This window comes from Ipomoea nil, unplaced genomic scaffold (assembly GCF_001879475.1).
Source record: "Ipomoea nil cultivar Tokyo-kokei standard unplaced genomic scaffold, Asagao_1.1 scaffold1617, whole genome shotgun sequence".
In the NCBI taxonomy this organism is placed as follows: Eukaryota; Viridiplantae; Streptophyta; class Magnoliopsida; order Solanales; family Convolvulaceae; genus Ipomoea; species Ipomoea nil.
In genome coordinates this window covers 1,854,818-1,879,885 of record NW_017618045.1, presented here as the reverse complement: position 1 = coordinate 1,879,885, position 25,068 = coordinate 1,854,818, and the positions used below count along the sequence as shown (strand labels likewise).

Genomic DNA, 25,068 nt, shown 5'->3' with positions numbered 1-25,068 from the left:
TACTATTTGGTTCTTTAAACTATCCGGTTAGTTCTTGAACTACTATCCAGTTAATTTACTTTTTCGGGTAGTATAATTCATTCATAAGTTGAACCTTTTGAATGATACACCAAGTATAAATCATAAGTCTAAAAATTGTAAAAGAGTTATGATTTTGAAAATCTAATTTTATAGGGAATAATTTTTTTGGTATAATTGAAATCTAATATACCAAGACTATGTGGTCTGATGGTACCCGGGTTGGACTTGGTTCTTTGTTACTACAATGTAATAGAGCCAGTACTATTAAAAAAAAAAAGAAATCTAATATAAATATTTTCTAACACTTTTGTTTAAAATATTTTTTTGGTTGTTGTTGTTGATATGAGTCAATAATAAGTATTTATGTTAACAAATAAATATGGGTAAAAATTATAAAAGGAAAAAAAAAAAAACACTAAAAAGCATAACTTTGAGCTTTTGCCAGGAAAAGGGTTAAAAATTAAAATCCCTAGATCTCCATTGTTTTTTTACAGAGCAGTGTTCGTTTTCTTTTCCGCCAAAAATAAAAGAAGAAAGAACAATGGTAGCAGTGGTGCAAGTTCAAGCAGCGACTTCCTAAACAATGCCGAGGCAGCGACGATGAAGCAACTAGGGTTAGTGGCAGCAGCACAGCTTCTCCATAACAACGACCTTCTTCTCCGGTGAAGCATCACACAGTTTGAACTCTTTACTGTTTTATTGAGAAATAACTTGGAGGAGGCGCGAAGAGGAGAAGGGATGGCGCGGACGAAAGAAGGTTGAGGAAATGAAACCTGGACAAGGAAATAACTTGGGGCGAGGGATTTCGCCTTTTGTGGGCAAGGAAATGAAACCTGAATGGAGCTCGGTAATCAATTTTGTCATTCCTTAGGTATTTCATCGCCATTGCTTGAGTTTTTAAAATGGAAACCAAAAACCACTTTAACCTTTGATTCCGATTGGCATCTTCAAACGTGGTGAACCACCACGCCCCGTGTTTGAGCTCTTTCACCGCCGAACAGCCACCATTATCGCCGCCTTCCACGACCCTATTCAGCAATTTGTCACGTTGCATGTTCATAGTTTATCCTCTTTACCACCTTGCGACGCTGACTATCATTGCTTCTCGCCAGCGGAACAAGAATATGGAAAAACAGGGCACTCCATTTTAGGTCCGTATTTCACTTCCCTCTGAACATTTTCTGATTAGTGCATTATGTTGCTTTTTTTCTTTGTTTATCTATATCTATTTATCTTTGCATAAGCTCTTCCCATTGCAAATGTAGATACCTTTTTTATGGTGATTTTTATATAATTTGCTTTGGCAATTGTTTTTGCTGATGGAAACTTTAAAGGTTTTAGGTTTATAGAAATGCATAATTAGGATATCTTCTATCTTTTAGCTCATTCATAGCTTAAATGATTGACCCTTTTCCCCTGTTCTTCTCTTTTGTTGCCATAGTTAAAATTTAAATTAGAGTAGAGTTTTTTTTGGGGAAATTAGATTGCACTATACTCCATTTCATGGCAGAAGTAGTAACAAAATGCAGATGTCTAGTGATTGTTTAACATTCTGGGATAATTGAATGTGGATAGCTGAACTAATATTGAATAGTCGCAAGTGTTCAGAACAGTTGCCAGTTGAAATTCTCTTTTTATAGTTATAACTCAATTGCTCTGTTGCTGACTTAGACTCTCCTTGGTTTAGTGGGTAGTGAATTTAATATGGTTCTCTTCATCTTTTTTTGGTTTGTGTTTTTTTTTTGGGATCATATACCTTTTATTTCACCATTAATTTACTGAAGTGTTTTCGTGGTCTTTTCTTCCTGTGGCATTGGCTGCTATAAACTGTCTACTCTTTATTCACACTTTATTATATTCTTTTTTATGAATGAAAATTCAAAAAACATGTTTTTATGTGTAGGAATTTGCCCGCCTAAGCTATTAATGAATAATGATGCTCCCATGCTTAACAACTTCAGGAAGGCTTACCTTTTACAGTGAATTTACAATTTTCTTCACTGGGTGTGAACCATATAGTTTTCTTAGCAGTAAACCAAGCCAAATTGCACTGGCATTTGAGTAAAACCAATTTCGATGCAAAGTGTTAGAATTTTCAAGAGCCATTATAAATGTTTGTCAGATTTTGAGGTTTTCAATGGATAATAGCTGATCTTGTCAAAGCAACCCCAGTTTACCCTAATAAGATTAAATAGTACTGATGCTAGCTGCACCGCTTTTCCCAATGCACATACTACAACAGCCAGCAATGCAGAAGTCAAATTATAATGCTAAACTTAAGCATAGAAAGCCGCAGCAGCAGATGTTGGAGGCTGCTCAGGAGATTGCCATTTATATTCATCGGTTTCACAATCTTGACCTGTTCCAGCAAGGGTATGTAACTCACTATTTTCTGTACTTATTTCTATTTTAACTTGCTCACATTGAAAATCAATATTGTCACACTTGCTCTGTCTTTGATGCATATTTAGATGGTATCAGATTAAGATTACAATGAGATGGGAGGATGGCATTTCTGATTCAGTTGGAACTCCATCACGAGTTGTTCAGTATGAAGGTAAATTCTTAGAGACTTGCTCTATATTTTTTAAAGAATAAATCCAATTACATGTATCCAAATGACTTGGTGTATTAGTTCATGCTTAATTTGACAAGCTAATCATGAAGCTTTTGATATATACAGTTACTGGAATTTAAAAATACAGTGAGTTTGATACAGACCAAGGGATTAAAAATGAAATGTGCTAAGGTCAATTGATTATCATTTCTGAATCTTCATAAATCTAGAAATCATGCAGTTTTTTAACGGACTTAGCACATATGATATATTGATATTAAGGATTTTTTTGGTCTCTGATGATCTATTGGCCTCTTTTATATTCTTTTAGCAAATGAACAGTCCTTTTAGTGATCAATGGAATTCTAGGATGTGTATTTGCCTAAATTTTTAGTGGCTATGAACTTTCCGCCTTCTTTGCCCTCGCATATGCACACACACACACACACAAACACATATAGAGAGTGCACATAGCATAGCATTGCACATAGCATTGCATAAGTAACAGGCTTGAACTTATACTAATATTGACTATGATCTGGAAATAGTAACATCTTTTCTAACATGCAGCTCCTGACTCCAGTTCTGATAATGTATATGGAGTGTGGAGGATTGATGACAAAGACCACAGTTTCTACACACCACCTTTCAGAATAAGATATGCAAGGCAGGATATCCTTCTCTTATTGATGGTCTCTTTCAACTTATCTCTTGCCGAATATGAGGTAGTTGCTTCTCCCCTTATTTTCTTTCCTTCACACATCTCTTATTAGCTATCAGAGAAATATATAGGCAATTAGCTAAGTAGATCTGCTTCTTTACACTTTATCTGATCCTACATCCTAGAGTTTTGTGGAAAAAGAGCAAAATCTGAGAAATAAGAAGGTCGTTGCTATTTGGACGCTGAATAAAATAGGAGAAGGAAAAGTTTGTATTGAAAAAACAGTGTGTTGTAAAAATCGGACTAGGTTGCTGCTAGGGCGAAGGGAAGAATGGGAAAGTTGGCCTTTTGTGCACTCGGCTAACTCAGCCTCTATATATATATGTATATATATAATTTTTTTTTTTTTCGTTTGTATGTTTTAAGGTTAGAATATCATGTGTAATCAGTGTTGTAGAAGGCGCTAGGCACTCATTGCACTAGGCACTGCCTAGGCGGATGCCTAAATAAAAAAAAAAAGTAGTGTTGCAATCCACAATTGCACATAATTGATAACAGTGTTGCCCCATATCACATACACTGCCTTGTGTTGTGAAGATTTGAAGGCTTAAAAGGAATAAAAGCACTTTAAAGCAATATAAAGCAACATATACCTCTTATAAATTCACAATATAAAGCAAAGACAAAAAAAGAAAAATTGAATCTGTACATGGCGTGATGCTGATGAGCTGATTAGCTGGTGGTGGTGATGGTAAGCTGCAGAACTATTGGCGACGACTTCCAAAGGCGATGAGCTAATGATCAATCGGCTTTGAAGCAATCTGAAGCTAAGCTCCTTCACCAGACAATGATCAACTGGCTTCGAAGTTTGAAGCTACTGGTAGTACTGGGCGATGTGCAAGAGGCAATAAGCTGATGATTGTCGATGACAATGAGTTGTGGGGCTGCGGGCTGAGGGAGTGAGGTGCAAATGTGCGATCGTCGATTTCTTCTTGATTTCCTTCCCTTTTTCGCAGCAATTTGCTTAGCTACTTAGAGTTTTGGTTTGTTTTGCTCAAAAGTATGTCATTTTGAGCGAAACAAACCGATAAAAAAATTTTAATCAGCCAATTTTGCTGATTTGGCTGCCTATTTCAACTAGTCGGACGTTCGCCTACCATATGCCTAACATGGAAATCCTCTCGGCCTAGGGGCACCTAGTGCCTATACGGTGTTTAGGTGGACGCCTAGGCTGATTTTTTTGCAACACTAGTGTTATCGGACATTTATATTTTATGGGAGGAATACTTGCTAGAAGTTTAAAGAACCAGAATGCCATATGCAAAAAAAATCAATATGTTTTGTTATGTCTTTTTAGTTTGGCACCTAGGCGCCCATCAAACACCTGAGGGGCGCCTAATGGTTTTTAGAACATTGAGAAAAAACTTGAATTACAATGGAGTATGTGCACTAATATATATACAACTAAAATAGACCCTTAGACTACCTGCTCTAGCTTAGTGAGAAGAATTAACCGGATGATTGGATAGTAATTGTACAATCCTAAGACTATACCCCCTCAAGTTTGAAGCGTATATCATAACTGCCAAGCGTTTTACAAATGCAGTTAATCCTAGGAAACTGGTCATTTAAGCGAACAAAAGATGTAATAATTTCTCTTGAATAAAATGACAGTTGACTTCAATGTGCTTTGTTCTCTCATGGGAGAGTGGGTTGCATGTGATATGTTGTTGCCTGTTTGTCACAAATAAGCTTTATAGGTCCTAACTCACATAACTTAAACTCTGGGTCTAGCAGTAAAAAGTAAAGCACCCCAAATAATTTCTCATGATCAACTGTTTGTTCTGTGGTTGACTGGTTGTTCTACCAATTAGTATGTAGCTGATGACTTAAGTTATTAAACTCTGGATTTTCTTGGGGAGGTTCTTCATACTTACACCAGTTTTCTTCAAATTGACCAACTCTTGAACAACAAAGTAAGAACGAGAAATATCATTAGCATATAATGACTTTGCTTGGCTCTAGACAGAGATGCACGCTTTGAATGGTCTGAGAAGAAGCACTAACTCTGAAGAATGAGATTACAGAATAAGAATGATAAATATCATTAACATATAATGACTTGGTTTGATTTTGGATGGAAAGGCATGCTTTGAATGATCTGAAAAGAATCACTTACTCTCGAGAAAGAGACTACCTTACTAGACTACACAACTACACATCAACATTCTACCAAATTGCCTTTTTATTTACTTGAATATCATCAACTTTTTTATTCAAGTGATCAAATGATCAATAAACCTTGGCCCCATAAACTACAATTCAATTACTGCAGACCAAGATTTATAATTATGTACCAACAAAGCTTCTTGGAGGTAATGAATGGATTTCCAAATAGATTAAAAAGTAAGAACAAATACAGTAGTGGGAGCCAGACACAGGAATATTGGAGCTAGAGACATACAATGGAGCCTGAATTGTTGTCGGATGTCCCCTTGTTTCCCGAAAAACATCTGGCCTCACAAACAAGGTAAAATATGTTGAGAAAGCCATCTGGGAAAGTAACTTGGGAAGGTCACAAGAGAAGGATTCACATGGTGTCACATCCGGGTGCATGGTGACAGAGGGGCAGCATGTGAAAGTTTGTGTGCCAACTCTGGTGATCATGACATGTTAGGTTATGATTGCTTGAGGTTACTAAGCTCCCTAGCAACACGAGATTAATTGAAGATGTTAGAGGAAAAGGGTGTTAGTTGAGAGGATCTTTCTTAGCCTTAGGTTTAGGTGTTTGAAATCTATGGCTAGGATTAGCTCTTGTCTTGTATAAATAGCTCTACACTTCATTGTACATCTACACAGAACATATAGAAATATACAAGTTGAGTTCATTGTTTAACATGGTATCAAAGCGAGATTGAGGTGACTGGGTAGTGGGCTTTGGTCTGAAAGAGGAGGCGACGCCGTCGGGAGAGGCGGAGCAGCCATCGGAGTTCTCACGTGCCGGCGCAGTCCTAGGGTTCCGACGCCACGTGCTGGCGCGTGCGCACTGTTCCGGCACCTTCTTTGGTCGAGGTTGGTACCGGCGGGCTCAGGCAGCAGAGTTCGCTGGAGAGAAGCTTCCAAGATCTGTTGTGCTCGCCGGGAAGAGGCAGAGGTCGCCGGAGGGAGCTGCGCGTCGGAGGAACTGCTGCTGGTCGAGAGAGATGGAGGGAAATTAGCAAGAGAGAGGGACAGCCGAGAGAGATGGTAGGGGAGGTCCACGAAGCTGGGTGGTCTCATGGTTACAAAATAGAGTGGCATGGAGGTCTAGTTGATGAATGCTTTTGGAAATTGATTGGAAGCATAATGTGTGGTTAGGTTTGTGCTGCTGACGAGGAATAATTAGGCAGTAGGTTCTTTTGTTTATCGTATTAATAAGTCATGAGCTTTGTGTTTGGTTTGTCATAATTTGTCGCTCGTTTTAAGTTAATTTGGTATGGGAGCAATTTAGGGTCTGAGTTGAGTCAAGTGTAGCTTGTTCAGTGTGCGTAAGCAGGGGTGCTGCAGGAATGGGCAGCCAGGAGTGGGGCGGACCTGGCATATGCCGCGGGGAAGGCCGACGGCTGAAGAATGATTCAGGGTGAGTCAGTTTATGTGCATGCATCGAGAAAACGTTGTGGTGTTGGGCAGCGATGGTAATGGTGCATGGTGAGACTGACAGGTGCACTGTGGTGTGGCAGCGCTAATGGTTTGTGGAGCGAGAGGCAGGTACGCTGTGGTGTTAGGCAGCGTTGATAAGGGTGTGGGGTGTGAGAGGCAGGTGCGGCGCTGTGGTGATTGGCCTAGCTTTTGTTGGCTCCTTAGAAGCGTTGTTGGTGCGACAAGGTGCGTTGTGGACTGGTTTGGCACAGCGTGGTTTGAAGGTTGTTCGAGTGGTTCAAGACTTGGGCGTTGGCCTTGGAAGTTATGAGTCTAGGTGTGGAGTCCTATGATTCATGTGATACATATGTAACAAGTTGGATGCTCCAACTTGAGGGGGAGTGTTAGAGGAATAGGGTGTTAGTTGAGAGGATCTCTCTTAGCCTTAGGTTTAGGTGTTTGAAATCTATGGCTAGGATTAGCTCTTGTCTTGTATAAATAGCTCTACACTTCCTTGTACATCTACACAAAACATATAGAAATATACAAGTTGAGTTCATTGTTTAACAGAAGAAAATGCATAGGTTTAGAAGGATGAACAATGCTTTGGTATTGTTCATCAACTATCATTAACATAATGAAAGATCAGGCCAAATGGGTGGAGCATGATTCTTGTATCTGAAGGTCACGGGTTTGATTTTTGCCAACACCTTTACCTTTTTGGTTGAGACCGTCGTATGGGGTCTTCCTAGTCCGGTTTACCTCTCCTATGGGGTTTGAGGGCTATTACACAACAGTGGGGCTTACCCCGTGCACATCCTCTGGTAGTGGCTGCGAATTTACCTTATTACCAAGAAAAGATCAGGCCACAAGAAAATGGCTTTGAATACCATATTGAATAAAAAAGGAAAAGAAAAAAAGAGATTGTATGGGTAAAAAGGTTGAAATACAGTGGATATGTGTACTAATATGTATATATACAGGTAGAAAAGAAAAAGACCCTTAACACTGCCCATTGCCCAATCTAGCTTAGTGAGAACAATTAACTAAATGGTTATACAGTAATCATCCAACCATCGGACTACCTTAGTACTTTAGTAACTCAACATTGGATATCTAGAAAACTCAAAAGAAAATAAAAAATGAGATATAAAATCAGTTTTTATTAGGAAATATTAAGTTGTGAGGCAAGAGAAAAAAATGGAAAAGAAGAGAAAATTTTAAGAGCCTTTTCTGAAACATATGGGAGGCAAGTATAAACAAAATTGAATTTACTTATTTTGATCAGTAGACAATGTTCCTCAAATTTCTGATTTGAATATGGGTTATTGGCAATTGGCATTTCTAATAGAAAACTATGTTCTTGGTTTACAGTTTGAGGCTTAGAACTTTTCTCTTGACTCTTTTTCGATTTTGTTATTCTGTTTGTCTCCCTCTATCTTTTTCAAGTATTTTCTCAAAAATTGTTGAAGTTTTCCCTACTTCCCTTTTCCTTGATAGTTCCAGAACTCTAATAAGTAAAAAAAAAACCATTGTATTGGAATCTCATTTTCTTTTGAAAGGGAACTAGTTAAGAAATTCAAATTACATGATTTTGGGAGCTAAAATCAAGGAATTAATGATTGATTGATTATCCTTGATTCATTATGTTTGATTGACGCTTACCTTTTTTTATATTTTCATAGACTATAAATAACACATTCTCTTAGAAGGGAAGTGTGCAGAAAATTATTAGCAATTATCAGCTTTAGCTGAGGGGGGCAGGATTTATTCTTGTTGGGGAGTACAATTTGTTTCTCCTATATTGTCTTTTTTCCTTTCAATACATCTATTTTCTATTGATTTGTTTAAATATATCTCTATCTACTCTTTACTCTATCTTTCCACATAGATTTACAAATTCCAAAGGGGACGTAAGACTGCAATAGCAATTTTTGCTTTGGAAATAACCTGGATTTTAACTCATTGGAGATACCTATGGAAGAGTGAATATGAAAGCTTAAGTACTTTATTATACTATATTTGCATGGTTTGAATTCTATGGAGTATATTTATATAGTATGCCATTCTTCTCCAGTGTTTATTTATCCCAATTGATTTTTTATCTTGGCAACTGATAGGTCCTTTAAATTAGCAGGGACCATCTTCATCTGCCGTTATTCTGAAATTTGAGCTCTTGTATGCGCCTGTGTCGGAGAACAGGTTAGTTCACCTGATATTTTGTACTTTTCCCTCTAATTTTGGTTTCTTGGACTATTTTTTTTCCTGATTTCTTAAAATTGCAATTAAAATTGTAAATTTTCCAGTTGAATAACTTCATCACATGAATTACAGGTGTGATTTGCAGGGCTCATTAGACATATGTCCCACTGCAGTCCATGAATTTCGAATTCCTCCTAAGGCTCTTCTTGGACTCCATTCTTATTGCCCTGTTCATTTTGATGCTTTCCATGCTGTACTCGTTGATGTAAGTGTACACATCTGCCTATTGCGAAGTGGTTTGCACACCTCCTCATCAAACGGGCCAAGGTTTGTATGAGATTTCAATTTCTCAATTGGTTTAATGGGAATTAAAATGATGCCATACATTTGAGTTATCTCTCGTGGTCTTATGTTTTGAGTTCCAACTAATTTGCAAGAATTAAGCTTATGGAAGTAACTTATAGTTTTGGGCTTATACAGCGGTTCTTGCAAGAATAATGTTGCAGTTGAAGACTATGATAAGTCAAAGCAAGTAAGTTCTCTTCTCTAAACTCTGGGTAACAAAAGTTTCCTTTCTGTCAAAACATTGCATTGTTTTAAATTCAAGTTCTATTTGACCTATTGTATTTGTTTAACAGGCAATACTTGTTAAAGGATTTTTGAATGCTCGTGACATACTTCTTGAAGAGCTACAAAAAATCAGCAAGGCTATTAATCAGGCTATCAATGTAAATGATTTTGCTTCTAAACATGAGGTTAAAGAATTGTTAAGTTTCCCCACAGATGCAGATTCAGCAATAGATGCGAATGCAGTTTCAGGACAGGCTCAAAGCAAAAGGCAGCATGTTTCTAAGGTTCTTTCCTCCTGTGGGAGCTAATTGTTCTGCATCCAGTCGGGGTGCCTTATTTTTTCTTGTGTGCTATCTTATATGCTGTTCTGCTGTTGACAGAAACCAAACAACATATCTGAAGAAGTCCTGCATTCTCTACCTACTGAGGAACTGCTCAGCCTGTTTATTTGCTTTGGCAATCAAGTTGTTTACTTATGGGGTGTATTTCAGAAGTTTCACAGGTTTGTTTTCACTGGGTACATCTTGTCTCAAAAACCTTAATATTTCTCTATCATAGGGGTGTGAGTCAAGCTACTTGGACTCGATTCGATGAATATTCAAATTCGTTTCGGTTACAGTTAAGTCGAACTCAAGTTGGAGTAGTTCAAGTTTAACTTTCAAATATATATATATATATATATATATATATATATATATATATTTGAGTACTTACTCTATTACAGTGTAGTATATGTCCATACTTTCTCAACCTATTAAAGCACAAAGAGTCAATGCTCCCACTGGGGTTCAAACCTGTGACCTCCCATTTGGGAGAGCCACAGAGAGAGAGAGAGACAGAACTTGTTCCCAGCAAAAAATTAACAACCAATCTCAATTGTCCATCTAGCCAATTGGCCCTTTTTTATGCTTGATGTGATTGAAAGTTAAAATGGGATGCCCCACTAAGCATACTCAGGGCCCTTTCTCAATTGTTGCAATTCCTTGATGTTAGCTTGCTTTGGTGTTATATTTCTGATTATATGTTACGGAGTATTAGATTATTAGACTCTGGTTGCCAGAAAAGTTTGAAGGCATCATTTTTGAAAAAAATCATTTTGTAAAGTTGAGGATGAGTGGAGTATTTTGAGACAAAAAAGGTCAATACTGAGCAGAGAACTTAAGGTTTTGGGTTGTAAACAATGACATGAATTATTTTTATAATTTGAAGGTAGAAAACTGCACTCTAATGCCATGGTGGAATGCTCTTTTTCCTCTCAGCTTGATAGTAACTAAATGCACATTAGCTTGAAAAGCAGCCAAATTCAAATTTACTAATTTAGTTGGATTACTTCAGTAGTTTTTGGTTCAATTTAGGAGAGCAATATTTGTTATTTCATTTGGGGTTGTGCACACTTTTTTCTCTATTTTGTATTCTAGTACAATTTTCTATCTACTTTGGACATCTGCATACTGTTAAGAGTCCCACATTGAAAATATAAGAGAGAATATAGGCCATGGGTTAGACTAACTAATTGATTGGATTAAGTCTTTTAATGTGGTTTGGCCCATGTGTATTATAGCCCAATTGAGTGACCTTGGCCCAATCTTAGATTATAAGACATACAATGGGTTTTGGCCCTACATTGACTTTTGGAAGGAAAACAGCTGCTTGAAATATACCTGGGAAGGATTATTTAGATAACAAAATTGGTAATACTGATTGTCATTTTTTGAGAGAGAATCAAGAATATCCTATTGATCATAAGGTACTGCAATAGGATTGGTGGGAAATTTTCATATAGCCCTATCACCTGAGTTTATGATTCCTTGCCTTCATGTGATCCATACTTTATATCTATATAAGAAGTATTCCCTTAAAATTTCTCATGGATAGCTGCATTTTCTAGTCAGTTTTACTTTGCATTCTAAAATTAGTTTCTTATTTTTGCCCAGGGCTCACAAAACATCAATTCTGGATTTCCTTAGAGAACAATGGGCTATTGATCGAAGAACAGAATGGTCAATATGGATGATCTATTCTAATGTTGAGATGCCACACCAATACATAAGTAGTGATGTTGATAAATCGTTTTACCTTCGTACTCATGGAAGAGCACGTGTTCTGAAGAAGCTTACTGAAGATGTAATTAAATCAGAACTTTATAGTTCTGTTATGGCCATATTTTTATTACACCGGGATTACACATGAGTCTTTTTAAAATGAGCAGCCTTTTTAGATGTAGATTACACTTAGTCTTGCTTATCTGAATGTTTGCTTTTACTGTGATCAGCCTGCTCATGCTGCAGCTATGCGTGCTGATCTTCACCGGCGGAGTATAGCACAAATGAGAGTGAGTTCTATCTAAAGATACAATGATGCTTTTATTATTTTCACTACTATAGAAACTTGAACCTGTCTTGGTTTATTTCAGATTAATCATTCTTCGATTCAAGACATGCACATATTTGGAGATCCATCACGCATTCCAATTGTGACTGTAGAACGTGTTATAAATGCACCATTGCGCACAACAAGTGGTTTTTCATATTTCATTCATAGGGAGGCAAAGGATACTAACATCGCAGATTCTGGGTTTGGCTCTAAAGCTATAAATAAATTAACTGATGGAAGCCCAAGGCAAAATGCTCGTGTTCTAAAAGTTGTTGTCTTCGTCCATGGATTTCAGGCAATGGATATCATCTTATTGTGCATTACATTTTTGGATTTTGTATTCTTTAACCTGTTTTCTGCAATTTACCACAATTCTTTTTCCCTTAAAACTTCTCAGCTCAAAAGCCTTGAATAAACATCATAATGCCCCTTAGATTTTCAGAGTTTATGCATTGCCTCTTGCGGTTTAGTAATAGGCTAATAACATCCTTATGATTCAAATGGATGCTGATTCCAACCTTTCTTTAACAAGTCATAACACTGTCACATGTTTTAACTTGTAATTTCAAAAAATTTTATATCTATTTTGAGTATTTGTGTTTGTTCCATGCTCATTGGTATCTAGGATGATCAAGTTACCAAAGGTGGAAAATTAACACATAGCAAGAAGGAAAAAAAAAAAAAAAAAAGAAAAAGGAAAAATAAGAGGCTTAAGAAACCACAGAGGGGTTATTTTCCCTTAAAACTAACACCATTTAGTTAGAGACCTAGATTGCTTGTAAATGTCAAGTTGTTTTCTCAGTTCAAGTTCAGATTCATCACTTAATGAATCAATCATATTAGTATAATTGATTAGTTTCACTTTAATATTTCATTATCATGCTTTTACAAAAAATTAGAGAAGTTTTAATGGCATATTTTCAAAACCTTTAATCCATTGTGGTTATCTCTTAGCATCATTAACTGCACAGCTGAGAAGGGAATTATTGGTCTTATGCAATCTGCTCTTAGGAATAAAACATGTAATTACAGCTCCCTAATGTTAATATGCAAATTAGTTGATTGATAGGTATTAGTCTCTGCATTGTAAATTGTAGTTCAATACCATGTTATGCTGCAGACCGAACTGTTGAGAATTGAATTATAGTTCTCTAAATGTTCTGCTTGTAGACCTGTTTTTGTATGCTTAGGTGATCCTTTTCTGACCATGAGCAATTCAACTTGTGCAGGGACATCATTTAGACTTACGGCTCATAAGGAATCAGTGGCTTTTGATAGATCCTAAGACAGAGTTTCTTATGTCAGAGGTCAATGAAGAGAAGACCTCTAGCGACTTCAGGGAAATGGGATTTAGGTTGGCTCAGGAGGTAACTTCTTTCATTAGAAAGAAGATGGACAAGGCAACCAAATCTGGAAATCTAAAAAGCATTAAACTTAGCTTTGTCGGACATTCCATTGGAAATATCATATTAAGAACTGCATTAACAGGTATATATTCCCCACAGTTTTAGATGCCTCCTTCAATCAACTAGAAACATTTCTAAGTTCATTTCTACTTTTGCAGAGAATGTAATTGAACCTTATCTCAGATATCTGTATACATATGTTTCTGTTTCTGGCCCACATCTTGGTTACTTGTATAGTTCAAATTCTTTATTCAATTCTGGCCTGTGGCTTTTGAAGAAGCTCAAGAGCACGCAGTGTATCCATCAACTTACCTTTACAGATGACCCTGATTTGAAAAATACATTCTTATACAAGCTTAGCAAGGTACCAATGTTTTTTTTTTTTTTTTTTTTTTTTTTTTTTTTTTTTAAAGATGATATTATACCTTGGCCACTTTTAAGTCCTCTATTTTACTAAAAAAAATCGATGACATGTGGCTACTACTTGTTATTGATCATTTCAGTTTTCCAAGCTAGTAAAAACCAAATATACTAGGCTTGATATCTCCATCAGAGAGAAAATCTGATGGTGTTGCTGTACATTTTGTGTAATTTTTGAGAAAATGTAATAGTTCCTGTTTCATTGGTCAGCTACTCAGCTTCTGATTCACTTTCTGTCTTCCTCAGCAAAAAACCTTGGAGAAATTCAGGAACATTGTTCTGTTGTCTTCACCACAGGTATTTTATCCAATCTATGCTATGATTTGAACCAACTTTAGGTTCTTAGAAATGAAACTAATTATGCTCTGGCATGAGAACTAGGAAGATGTTAATGATTGGCAATCATAAGGGCTTGACCTTTTTATATATTTTGGTATTTTATTTTGATGCTGTACATGGTCAATACAATATATTCTTTAGATATTGAATATCCGTTTGTATTTGAAATAATTTGGTGTTAATTTAATTTCATGCTCTAATCCTGTAGTAGCAGTACCGTGACATGCAAAATGCAAGTATTATATATCCCACAGAAATCTCATGGTTGCGTATTTAATTTTCTTTGAATTGAATTTCCTGATCTCCAGTTAACCTCTTTATCTGATATTTCACACAACTTGTAAGAATGCTTGCAAGATTCTTGCGATTGCCATGCATGTGCAGTCTGAATGAGATTTTGTGTTTTTGTTACTTGGGTTATATCAAAGTGGATAAATCCTGGCTAACTAGTTTTATAGAAGAGGTTGGGATTTTCTTTCTAAGGTTGCATGTTGTTCTACGATGTGGAGGTGTAGTTATGTGTTGGATACTGTTGCGTTACCCTCTAGAGCGGAATGTAGAGGAAACTAACAATAGGAGAATCACCCTAGTCTCTCACGAATTCAAAGATAGATTACCTATGGAAGGCGCAAGAACTTGTCCTAACAGTAGGGTGCTTTAACAAGATTTTAGTTTATGAGATCTAGAAACTCATGATAATTCTCAAAGAGGGAAAGACAAAAAACTTCTAGAATTAAGGGTAAGGAGTTCTAGAACTAACTAATTACTAAAAGTGTAATCTAAATAAAATATGAAAATATAATAAAAGAACTTGAAAAATAAAATTTTAATTTCATGCAAGACCTCCCCTTATTAAGGAACTCCGAATTTGAGTAGAGAAAACATCACTTTCCTTCTAGGAGACTAACTGTGCACAACCAGTAACTTTGAGCCCATTTTCAACCATGATGCAAAATTGCAAACTGAATATCATCATTCTCGAAACATGAAAGTTGTAGTTCTTTCTCTTAGCTTTCTACAGAATCTTGAATCGCTCAATCCAACTTCGAATGAGTAAGATATGCTCAAATTACTGAAATGTGTCAAGGCTGTCCAAAAGTTACGAATTTGGATCACTTGATTGCCATTTAATATTTGAGCCTCATTTGGACTCCTTGAACGATGCAATTAGTTTATTCTTGGAACAAAAAGTATCCATCTTGCCAATATATGAATTTTAACCAAATTGGGCTATGTTTGGCTTGGTCCATATCTTCAGGACTTCAGGTACATAAGAGTTTGAGTGTACTTCTTGAATTTTTAGTTTTATTTTTTAAATAACTCTTTAGCTTAATGGAAATAAACTTTTTGAAGTTTAAGGGATGAAAATAGTTCTGTAAATGCTCTGTAACACAATAAAAATAAAATATGGTAAAGAGGAAAAATTGTCATGGTCTTTAGCACCTTTCCATAACTGCATAACAATTACAATGGTTTTCTGTAGCTTTTTATATTTTTTAATTAGACCTAGTTAATATTAATTCAGTCCAGGGTAAAATGTTACTAGTGCATGCCTCTCTACTTAAGGTTTAATATGAGAATCTCTGGATTCTAAAATCAACAGTTGATAAGAAAAGGTCAGACCCACCCCAAGCAAATGTTCAGAAATGGGGTTGTTGAATGTGAATATTTCTTGAATATACAATTGAAACATGTTGTCCATAAACAAGATCTGCTATGGAAGAATGAAGTGTTATTATCTGACTGTTCAATTGTCACTTTTGATTTTCTGAAGTTCTCATGCTCAATACTATGCTCAAGACATCCAAAGTCTGAAAGAAAGTAGCAAAAATTATTTTAATGCATTTAGCCTGATTTTCATGTTTTCTGTTGTGCTTCAGGACGGTTACGTTCCATATCACTCTGCTAGGATTGAGATGTGCCTAGCATCTTCAGGGGACAAGTCAAAGAAGGGAATTATATTCCTGGAGATGCTCAACAATTGCATGGACCAGATACGTGCCCCGTCATTTGACCATCGAGTTTTCATGCGATGCGATGTTTGTTTTGATACAACATTGCAAGGGAAGAAGAGCTTGAACACAATGATTGGGAGGGCAGCTCATATCGAGTTCCTGGAATCTGATGCTTTTGCTAAATTTATACTGTGGTCATTCCCGGAGTTATTCTATTAAGGCCACTTCAATAGGGTGATATACTGATAAATTCCTGCCTAAGTGCCCTATACTGTCCATAGCTGCTTCCAAACCTCTTATTGACTCGAGGACTCGAGCTACCCAGAGTTCTTGATCCCGGGATCATATTAACTGTGCAGGGACACGAAGGCATCGGGTTGCTTACTGTTCTGCAGCATGCCGGCATTCCAATCAGCAAACTGATTACTTCAGTGCTTTTACCCCAAGATCAAAGACCCAGAAATGTTCTCAGATTCAGAATAGTTTTGTGAAACCTGGCATGATGGTGGGTTCAGGTCTATAGATTCTGCAGCTTTTGTGCAGTGTAAATCATATTCATCACAAAAAATAACTGTTGCATTTGAAGTGCTTGGGAACCTAAAAATTTGTGGGCTTATGTTATTCTCAGTAAACCTAGTCATTACAACATCAAAATTCAGATTAGTCCTTGTAATATAAGATTTATTCTTTTGTATGTATATTATTCTTTTGTTGTTGAAGTTTTATTTATTTATACCCGATAGGCGATGTACATACATGTAAGATCAAATAAGAACATGGTCCTCCTGTAAAAAGTGAGGACTGATTTTAGCCGTTCATCAGAGTTATAAATGATTAGTAGAGTTCATTTTATAATTATTGTGAACTAGGGTTTGGGTGTTAACACTTTTATGAGGCAAACCCTTCTCTTCTCATCACTTCACTTGTAATTGTGAGTATCATTATCAACTTTTATTTTGTCAAAGTACTTTTGAAGTTTCTAAACTATATGATTTTGTGCAATTTAATACTATAATAACAATTAATACCTCCAACAAGGTTGTGAACACTTAATCTCCAATTCAAATGCCATTTTTTAATCTTACCCTACTAAGCAGCCAACTTGTCATCATTTTGCAAAAGTTAATTAAAGGCCATCTTTTTTTTTTTTTCTTGAAAGTTACTGGCTCTATTACATTGTAGTATCTGTTCATATACTTTCTCAACCTACTGAAACACAAAGAACCAATAACACCTCCACTGAGGCTCGAACTTATAATCTTCCAAATGGAAGTCCAACCCGGGTACCATTAGACCACATAGTCCTGGTAATTAAAGGCCATCTAATTCTGAGAAATATATAGAATTTTATTTACATTACGAAAATAAAATTTTATACAAATTAAAATAAACTTATATTTAAAAAATAATTTATATCAATGAAGGAGTAATAAAAAAATTTAAAATTTTGATATATTCCTAGCTATAATTTTTTAATAACATATTTAGTTTCTATTTTAAAATACATTTGTTTAAAAAGCTCATTTAAATATGTTAATTGTTAAAAAATATTATATATACGAATAAATTGAAAATTTACAATTTTAATCGTTATGATGATTTTTTTTTTCCCATTAATATCAAATGATTTTTTAATACGTATGGAGTGGTGTTACTCTCTCACAAAGGTTCCTTTATAGCGGCGACGAGTGGCAAGCTACCCGGCGCTTTCTCACCCATTATGGCGAAGGCACTGGCTTGCAAGGAGGCTCTATCTTGGCTCAGAGTACGGAATGTGTTAGTGGTGGATCTTCTTACGGATTGCTCAGAATTGCGGAATGCCTTACACTCAGACTCTACGGTCATCTTGTCCTATGTTGGGGTTATTGTGGACCAATGTAGGACATGTATATCGTTATTGGCTCATTGTTCTTTGCATTATATTTCCAGAACATTTAACTTGCATGCTCATACTTTAGCTTCGTTAGCGTTTGATCAGGATCATTCTATGTACTGAGACTCTGTTCCTTCGGACTCTATTGCTGCGTTCATTCATTAATATACCGTTATTATTTGCTTTCAAAAAAAAGATTTTTTAAAGTTTAAGTTTATACTTTTGCTATACTCAGAAGAATGAAAGGATCAAATTGGTCATTAACTCAACTTTTTTACTTTATACTAGATTACAACTAGTTTTTTTTTTTTTTTTTTTTTTTTAATAAATATTTTTGAATTAATCACCTTTTTGTCCCTTAATTGTATTCCAACTGTCAATTTAGTCCCTAGTTTTCAATTTCAACTAATTTCATTCTCGAATTGCTTAAACTTTCATCAATTAAACACTTTCAGGGACCAAAATGGCGATTTCTATATTTTTGAAATTTAGTCAATTTGGTCCCTGCAATGGTTTAATTAACAAAATTTTAAACAATTCGATAATCAAATTGGTTGAAATTGAAAACTATTAACAACATTAACAGTTGAAAAATAATTGAGGGACCAAAATGTTGATTTCTCTTGAAAAAAAAAAACTATTTTTGAATTAATTTTGTCTAGCAAAAACCCTTCAAGTTTTTGCGAGAAACCCACAGTTTTTACTTTTTAGGTCTTTACCATCGGGTCAATATTACATTTTTTGCAAGTAAAAATTTAAAAAGTAATAAATATTTTGTAAGAAAGGACTCGATTAATATTACCTTTTTTCTTTTTAATGATGTGGCATCTTCTCTTTCACCGTTGGTATAGAAAACTACGCACTTAAAACTTTAGGCTGACTCACCTTAAGTTTCAACAACTGACGCACCTTAAGAACATAAATCACGCACCTTAAGAAGGAAAATCAGGTACCTTAAGAAGAAAAATCACGCACCTAAAGCTTTGGATCGACGTATTTAAGTTTTCAACACCTGATGCACCTTAAGTCACACAGTTCAAAAATCACTCACCTTAAGCACAAAAACTAAGCACCTTAAGAAGGAAAATCACGCACCTTAAATTTGACCTAGATACAAAAAGACCAAATTGCCACCGCACGTTTTTTTAACCACTGTTAATCCTGGACATTGATTTCGGCAAGATCAATAACTCAGATTTAACCGCACAACCGCATGGAAACTGAATTATATATAGAATTCAGTTATCATGCAATTGAGTGTCTCCCGTGCGGTTAAATCTAAACCATTAATCTTGCTTAAATTAACATCCAGGATTATCAAAATTATTTTAAAAAATGCGGTGGCAATTTGATAATTTTTGCATCTAGATCAAATTTAAGGTACGTGGTTTTCCTTCTTAAGGTGCGTGATTTTTGTGCTTAAGGTGCGTGAGTTTTGTGCTTAAGATGAGTGACTTGTGTGCTTAATGTGAGTAGTTGTGAAACTTAAGGTGCATGGTTTTCTTTCTTAAGGTGTGTGGTTTTTGTGCTTAAGGTGCGTGGGTTTTGTGCTTATTAATGTGAGTAGTTGTTGAAACTTAAGGTGCGTGATTTTCTTTCTTAAGGTGCGTTGTTTTCCTTCTTAAGATGCGTGATTTGTGTGTGCTTAAGGTGCGTCAGTTGTGTGAAACTTAAGGTGAGCCATTTTAAAACCTTAGGTGCGTGGTTTGTGTTCTTAAGGTGCTTTGTTGTGTGCTTAAGGTGCGTGATTTGTGTACTTAGGTGCGTGATTTGTGTTCTTAAGGTGCTTTGTTTGTGTGCTTAAGGTGTGTGGTTTGTGTACTTAAGGTGCAACATTTTAATGCTTAATGTGTATCAACCGCACAACCGTACGAGAAGCTATACCTGAACCCTTCCATATATATATATATATATATATATATATATATATATATATATATATATATATATATATATATATATATATTGATAGTGTTAATTGCCACGTAGTGCGGTAATTAAGTAAATAAGAGACCAATTAAAGCAAATAAATAACTCTTATTGATCAATGAAGTCCCTAAGTACAATCTACTTGGTTGCTCTGAGTACCGACTGACTGCGGTCGGGATTCTCTAACAACAACCTATCGATCGTCCAAAAGTCCCTCACACTGTCGCTATCGCGGGTATTTATAGCCGCGGAGCCGGAGACACAAATCCGGCCATTCGGCATGCTTCCCACGTAGCCACCACGTGTCGTCGTCCCGGATGCCCTGCCTGTCAACGCGTGGAGCCGCCACGTGTCCCTCGTCAGCTCTCTCGCCAAAGGGCTACCGCTCAGTGGTCGACACTGTCACTCGGGTAACTCCTGGTCGGATCCCGACCGGGTCTTTCACAAGAAACCCGACCTGTTACCTGCAAAGACAAGAAGAAAAGGACGAAGGCACACCGGTCGGGGTAAAGCTATGTCGGTCGGGATATTCCCTACCAAAAGCCCCCCAGCCCGGGCCTTTTTTACCGTCCGGGAGAAAACGGGACGGGATGAAGAAGCCCAACCGTCGGCCGCCAAACCGACCGGCCAGCTGTCATTCCCCCTCTCGCCACGTGTCGGCGACTGCCGGCCTCTGCGACTGCAACGGTCGCCTCGGAATCAGCGCGGGTCACGTCACGCAAGTGGGTTGGTTTCCCGCCCAAACGCTCTCTTATAAATAGGCCCTTGAGGCCTTCATTTGAACTTTCCTCAATCTTCTGATCCAATCGGCACCCTCAGAGAGTCCCGAACGAGCTCCTCAGCAGATCAACCGAGCAACTCATCTTCAAACTTCTTCAAAGTCTCCCTGATCGGTAAACTCTCTACTTCCTTGCTTTGTTTTTACTTTAAGCTTTGCATAGCAGTAGGATAGGACTAACTCTGACCCAACGTCTCGAGCCCTATACTAACCCCGACCGACCTTTAGGTAGAAAAGGATGTCGGACTCGAACAGGCAGAATGTCTCGATCGCAGACTACGACGACGAGGTCGAGCAGATTAGCGAGGAGGTGGACATCATGTCCTATTCTCCGGAGGTCGTACAACGACCGCAGCAAATCCCCGAGCGAGCCCCCGAGCGAGAAAGGTCGTCGAGCTCGTCTGGGACGTCGGGGTCGAGCTCCAGCGGGTCGGGGAGCTCGAGCGAGGAGAGCGGGAAAACGTCCACGAGCGGACGGGATTCCCCGATCGAAGGCGTTAGGGAAATGCCTACGAGGGTAATAGGGGATTACCCTCAGGTTGGGCCCGAAGGGGGCGACCGGGCAGATGACGCAGAGCCGGTCGAAGAGGACCCGGCCGAGCCAGCGGCGCCAGGCGGAGACGGGTTCGAGTTTCTCAACAGCGAGAGCGTCGAGACCCAGATGAGCAAACTAACCAAGGGCGAAGCAGCAAAAATCGCCGCAACTCTCGCCGGTCGGGTCGAGTTTGACACAAGCCGGCAGCTCGGGAATATCATCGAGCGGCACCGGGGAAAGTGGCTCGGGATGCACTACGATTTCCTCATGGCCTCGATCACTTCCCCTTCTCGGGCCTCCTCACTGCGTTCCTGGGTTACTACCAGGTGGTGCCCGGGCAGATTTGCCCGAACGCGCACCGGATGATTGCATGCTTCCCGTAGATATGCGGTCGACACAACCTGGCCTGCACCATGGAGCTCTTCAACTTCATCTACCAGGTGAAAGTGTTGGCGGCCACATACGGGGCCGGGTATCTGATGACCCAATCCCGGGCGGACATGTGCTCGATTGAAGGTCTGCCCGGGAACAATCGGGGATGGAAAAACCGGGTGTTCTCCGTGAAGTACGAGCCGTGGATCCTCCCGGTCGAGAGGGTCTGGAGTCAGCGCTTTAGAAAGCAAGTTATCCCAGCCGAGACTCAAGCCCTCAAGGACGCGGCCACCAAGATATCCGGAGAGATCTATGAGTATCGGATCTTCAAGACGCCCGAGTCCCTCGAGGCGGCCGACCTGCCCGAGCCAGTATACGACGTGCCCGAGAAGTATAAGCCCGAGCCTCGAGGCGTGACGATTGCAAGGATGCCCGCTCGGGGCAAGCGGAAGGGTAAAGGTCTAACACTAACTATTCTTCCCGACCCTAACACCCCGAACGACCTTACTTTTCCCGAACTAACTGCCTTGTTCTTTTTATTTTGCAGAAATGGCAGATTTCGGAGATGATGAAGCTCCTCTTCCCCCGCCCGCCAAGATCTCGCTTGGCAAAAAGAAGCCAAGAGCCAAGCCGGCCGGGCAAAACGAGGTCCCACTTGCCCGACCGATTGGGACCTCGACCATCACTACGGTCGAGGGCTTTGTGGTCGAGCCGACCGACGTCTTGGTCACCCGGGTGGAGGTCGCCCGAGGAAAGGAGAAGGTGCCTGAGAAGGGCGTAACCGAGATCGGCGGCATCAAATGCCGCAGAGAGCAGCGCAGCCCGAGCCCCTCGGCCGGGGCTAATAAGGGCGATTCATCCGTCCTCTCCCGGATCGGTAATGTCGGGCCAGCTCGGGAGGATCTGAGCAAGCTAACCCCGACCCAAGTGGCCGAGAAAATCGGCCTCGACTTGGCCAAGGTAAAAAACCCTTTCCCCTATTCCTTCTCATGCATAAGTGTTATTAGTCGTGCTAACATAATTTGCCTTGCAGATTTTCCGAGCGGCCCAGCTCCTTCAAGGTCGGGCCCTGCTGGCCGACGAGGCCGATCGGCACAAAAAGGCTGCCGCCCGACGTCTTCAGGAGGTCAAGGACATCCAGGCCGAACTGGAGAAGGTCCAGAAGGAGCTGAAGAAGAGTCGGGAGGATCAAGAAATTGCCGAGAAGGTCGCGCAACGGGCAATCGGTGAGGCGGCCGAGTGGAAGACAGCCGCGGAGAAGGCGACCAAGGAGGTCGCGGAGCTAAAGGCCCGGCCGGACAATCCGGACGAGTTGGCCCTGTCCGTTTTTAAGGACAACGAAACGGGCTCGGCGTTCCTCAAGGCGGCCCGGAGGACGAAGATCGGGGAAGATCTGATTCTGTCGTTTGGTCGGTGGGCCTTCAAAGCCGGCCAAAGAAAAATGCTCAAGAAGGCCCAAAAACGAATGGAGCAGGCCCTCGAGGGAGACGACCTCCAGCTGGTCCTGTCTGCACTTCCTCCGGATCTCTCTGACCCCGGTCCCTCTCCATTCGACCTGAAGGAAAGAGCGGCCGAGCCGAGCGGGTCTACGGCGGCCACCCCGAGCGAGGCGGAGGCTTCAAAGAAAGGCGAGGCCAAGGAAGCGAAGAAGTAGAAGTAGGTTGTACTTCTTCTTTTTGTAAAGTGACGTTAATCGGGAGCCCGGTCCTGAGTTTGTACCGGGCACTCTTTTGCTTAAATGGAATTAATTTTTTGCCCAACTCATAGCGTTCGTTTTCCTTATTCGCACTTCTATTTTCAATCATACATGCGCCGAACCCTTAACGCTCGACCTCATGGCCTTTTGGCCCGGTCATGCATTACTCGACTTGTTCGACACCAGACCTTGTGGCCTTATGGCCCGGTGGTGCATCCGAGATTTCGACGTCAAGCTGGCCTGCCCGATCAGGTTTACCCGATCTCCTGGCCTTGTCGAAATTTTGAAAGTAAGTAAGCCTCCACGATCGGGGTTTTCCCGAGCGACGGACCTACATCACTTCCTTCATCCCAGCCCCCACACTATTGTGCCCTCGAGGCACGAGCGGGTGCGATAGTGGAAAGAAGTTGGACGGATCGGGGAATTATGCTGGGAGCTCTGGCTTTCCCGATCGGTGGCGTGACCCAAATGTCCGCCGAAGAGGAGCGCATTTGACTGGTCGATAGACTCGCCCGGTCGAGATGACAAGATGTTGACTTGACCTGCTTTCAACGTAGGTAAAGAAAATAACCGACCGGGCCGCCGTGTGCAAACGGTCAAGCAATCACCGATCATATATACATTGAACTTTCCCGCTCGCAGGCGGTTGAATAAATATTTACAACAATAAAACTTAATTACAAGCGACGACCGGGGCTAACTCGCAGGTCGAGCCCCCACTTCGTCTAAAAATTACAAAAAATAGGCTAATGCCTAAACATCACGAGGTGCTCAAAATTCCAAGTCCCCTCGATTGCCCGATCGGTTGTTGTCACCAGTCGGTATGTCCCCAGCCGTACGACAGCACTGATGATGTACGACCCTTCCCAATTCTGAGCTAGCTTCCCGCCTTCAAAAGGTTGACTGGCCTCCCTTCGTCGTAGAACGTAATCTCCCACCTGAAAATAACGAGGGTTGACCCGGACGTCCTTTGAACTCTTGACTCTCTTCTGATACTCGGCCATACGCCGAGCGGCTAGCTCTCTTTTCTCCTCGATCCCATCGAGATCCACGACCATTGAGTGTTCGTTCTCCTCCGCACTGTAAGTTCGCTCTCGGTCGGTCGGGATCCAAGCCTCGATCGGGAGTCGGGCTTCTGCTCCGTAAACAAGGGCGAAAGGGGTCTCCAAAGTAACCTCCCTCGGGGTCGTCCGATAAGTCCACAAAACATAGGGCAACTCATCGACCCAACTACGACCAGCCGAGTGCAGATTCTTTTTAAGACCTTCCAAAATCGTCCGATTGGCATTTTCTACTTGCCCATTTCCCTGCGGGTAAGCCACCGACGACCGGACGTGGGTCGTCCCGATCGTGGCCAAGAAATTTTTGAAGTATTGGCTTACGAATTGGCGGCCGTTGTCACTGATGAGGTGTACGGGCACACCAAAGCGGGAAATCACATTGCGCCAGAGGAACCGAGCACACTGCTGAGAGGTGATCGTGGCTAACGGCTCGGCTTCAATCCACTTGGAGAAATAATCAATGGCGACGATTACAAATTTTCTCCGACCGGAGAGCTGAGGGAAGGGTCCCAAAATGTCTACCCCCCACCTAGCGAAGGGAATTGCAGTCGTGACCGGTTGATAGAAAGTTGCCGGTCGTCCAGGCATCCGGGCAAACAATTGGCACGTCTCACATTCCCGAGCCAACTTCTCACAGTCTAGCTGGAGGGACGGCCAATAGTACCCAATCAGCATGATACGACGAGCTAACGATCGACCTCC

General features: G+C 39.8%; 1 protein-coding gene across 3 annotated transcripts; it reads left to right on the top strand.

Annotated features, from left to right (window-relative positions):
• The first annotated feature begins 515 nt into the window (after positions 1-515).
• Positions 516-16,847, top strand: LOC109191058 (protein FAM135B-like). 3 transcript variants are annotated; one of them, XM_019341634.1, is made up of 16 exons: positions 516-1,172; positions 2,264-2,394; positions 2,493-2,578; positions 3,149-3,303; positions 8,995-9,059; positions 9,192-9,386; positions 9,540-9,591; positions 9,698-9,913; positions 10,010-10,131; positions 11,564-11,753; positions 11,902-11,961; positions 12,043-12,297; positions 13,232-13,490; positions 13,567-13,772; positions 14,075-14,125; positions 16,048-16,847. In XM_019341634.1, exons 2-16 carry the CDS (start codon positions 2,270-2,272, stop codon positions 16,339-16,341), a joined length of 2,331 nt encoding a protein of 776 aa, XP_019197179.1. In that variant the 5' UTR covers positions 516-1,172; positions 2,264-2,269; the 3' UTR covers positions 16,342-16,847. The 3 variants fall into 3 exon arrangements, with proteins under 3 accessions (XP_019197179.1, XP_019197178.1, XP_019197180.1); XM_019341633.1 differs by having other exon boundaries at positions 1,925-2,394; XM_019341635.1 differs by lacking the exon at positions 516-1,172 and having other exon boundaries at positions 2,317-2,394; positions 2,503-2,578.
• The last annotated feature ends 8,221 nt before the right edge of the window (positions 16,848-25,068 follow it).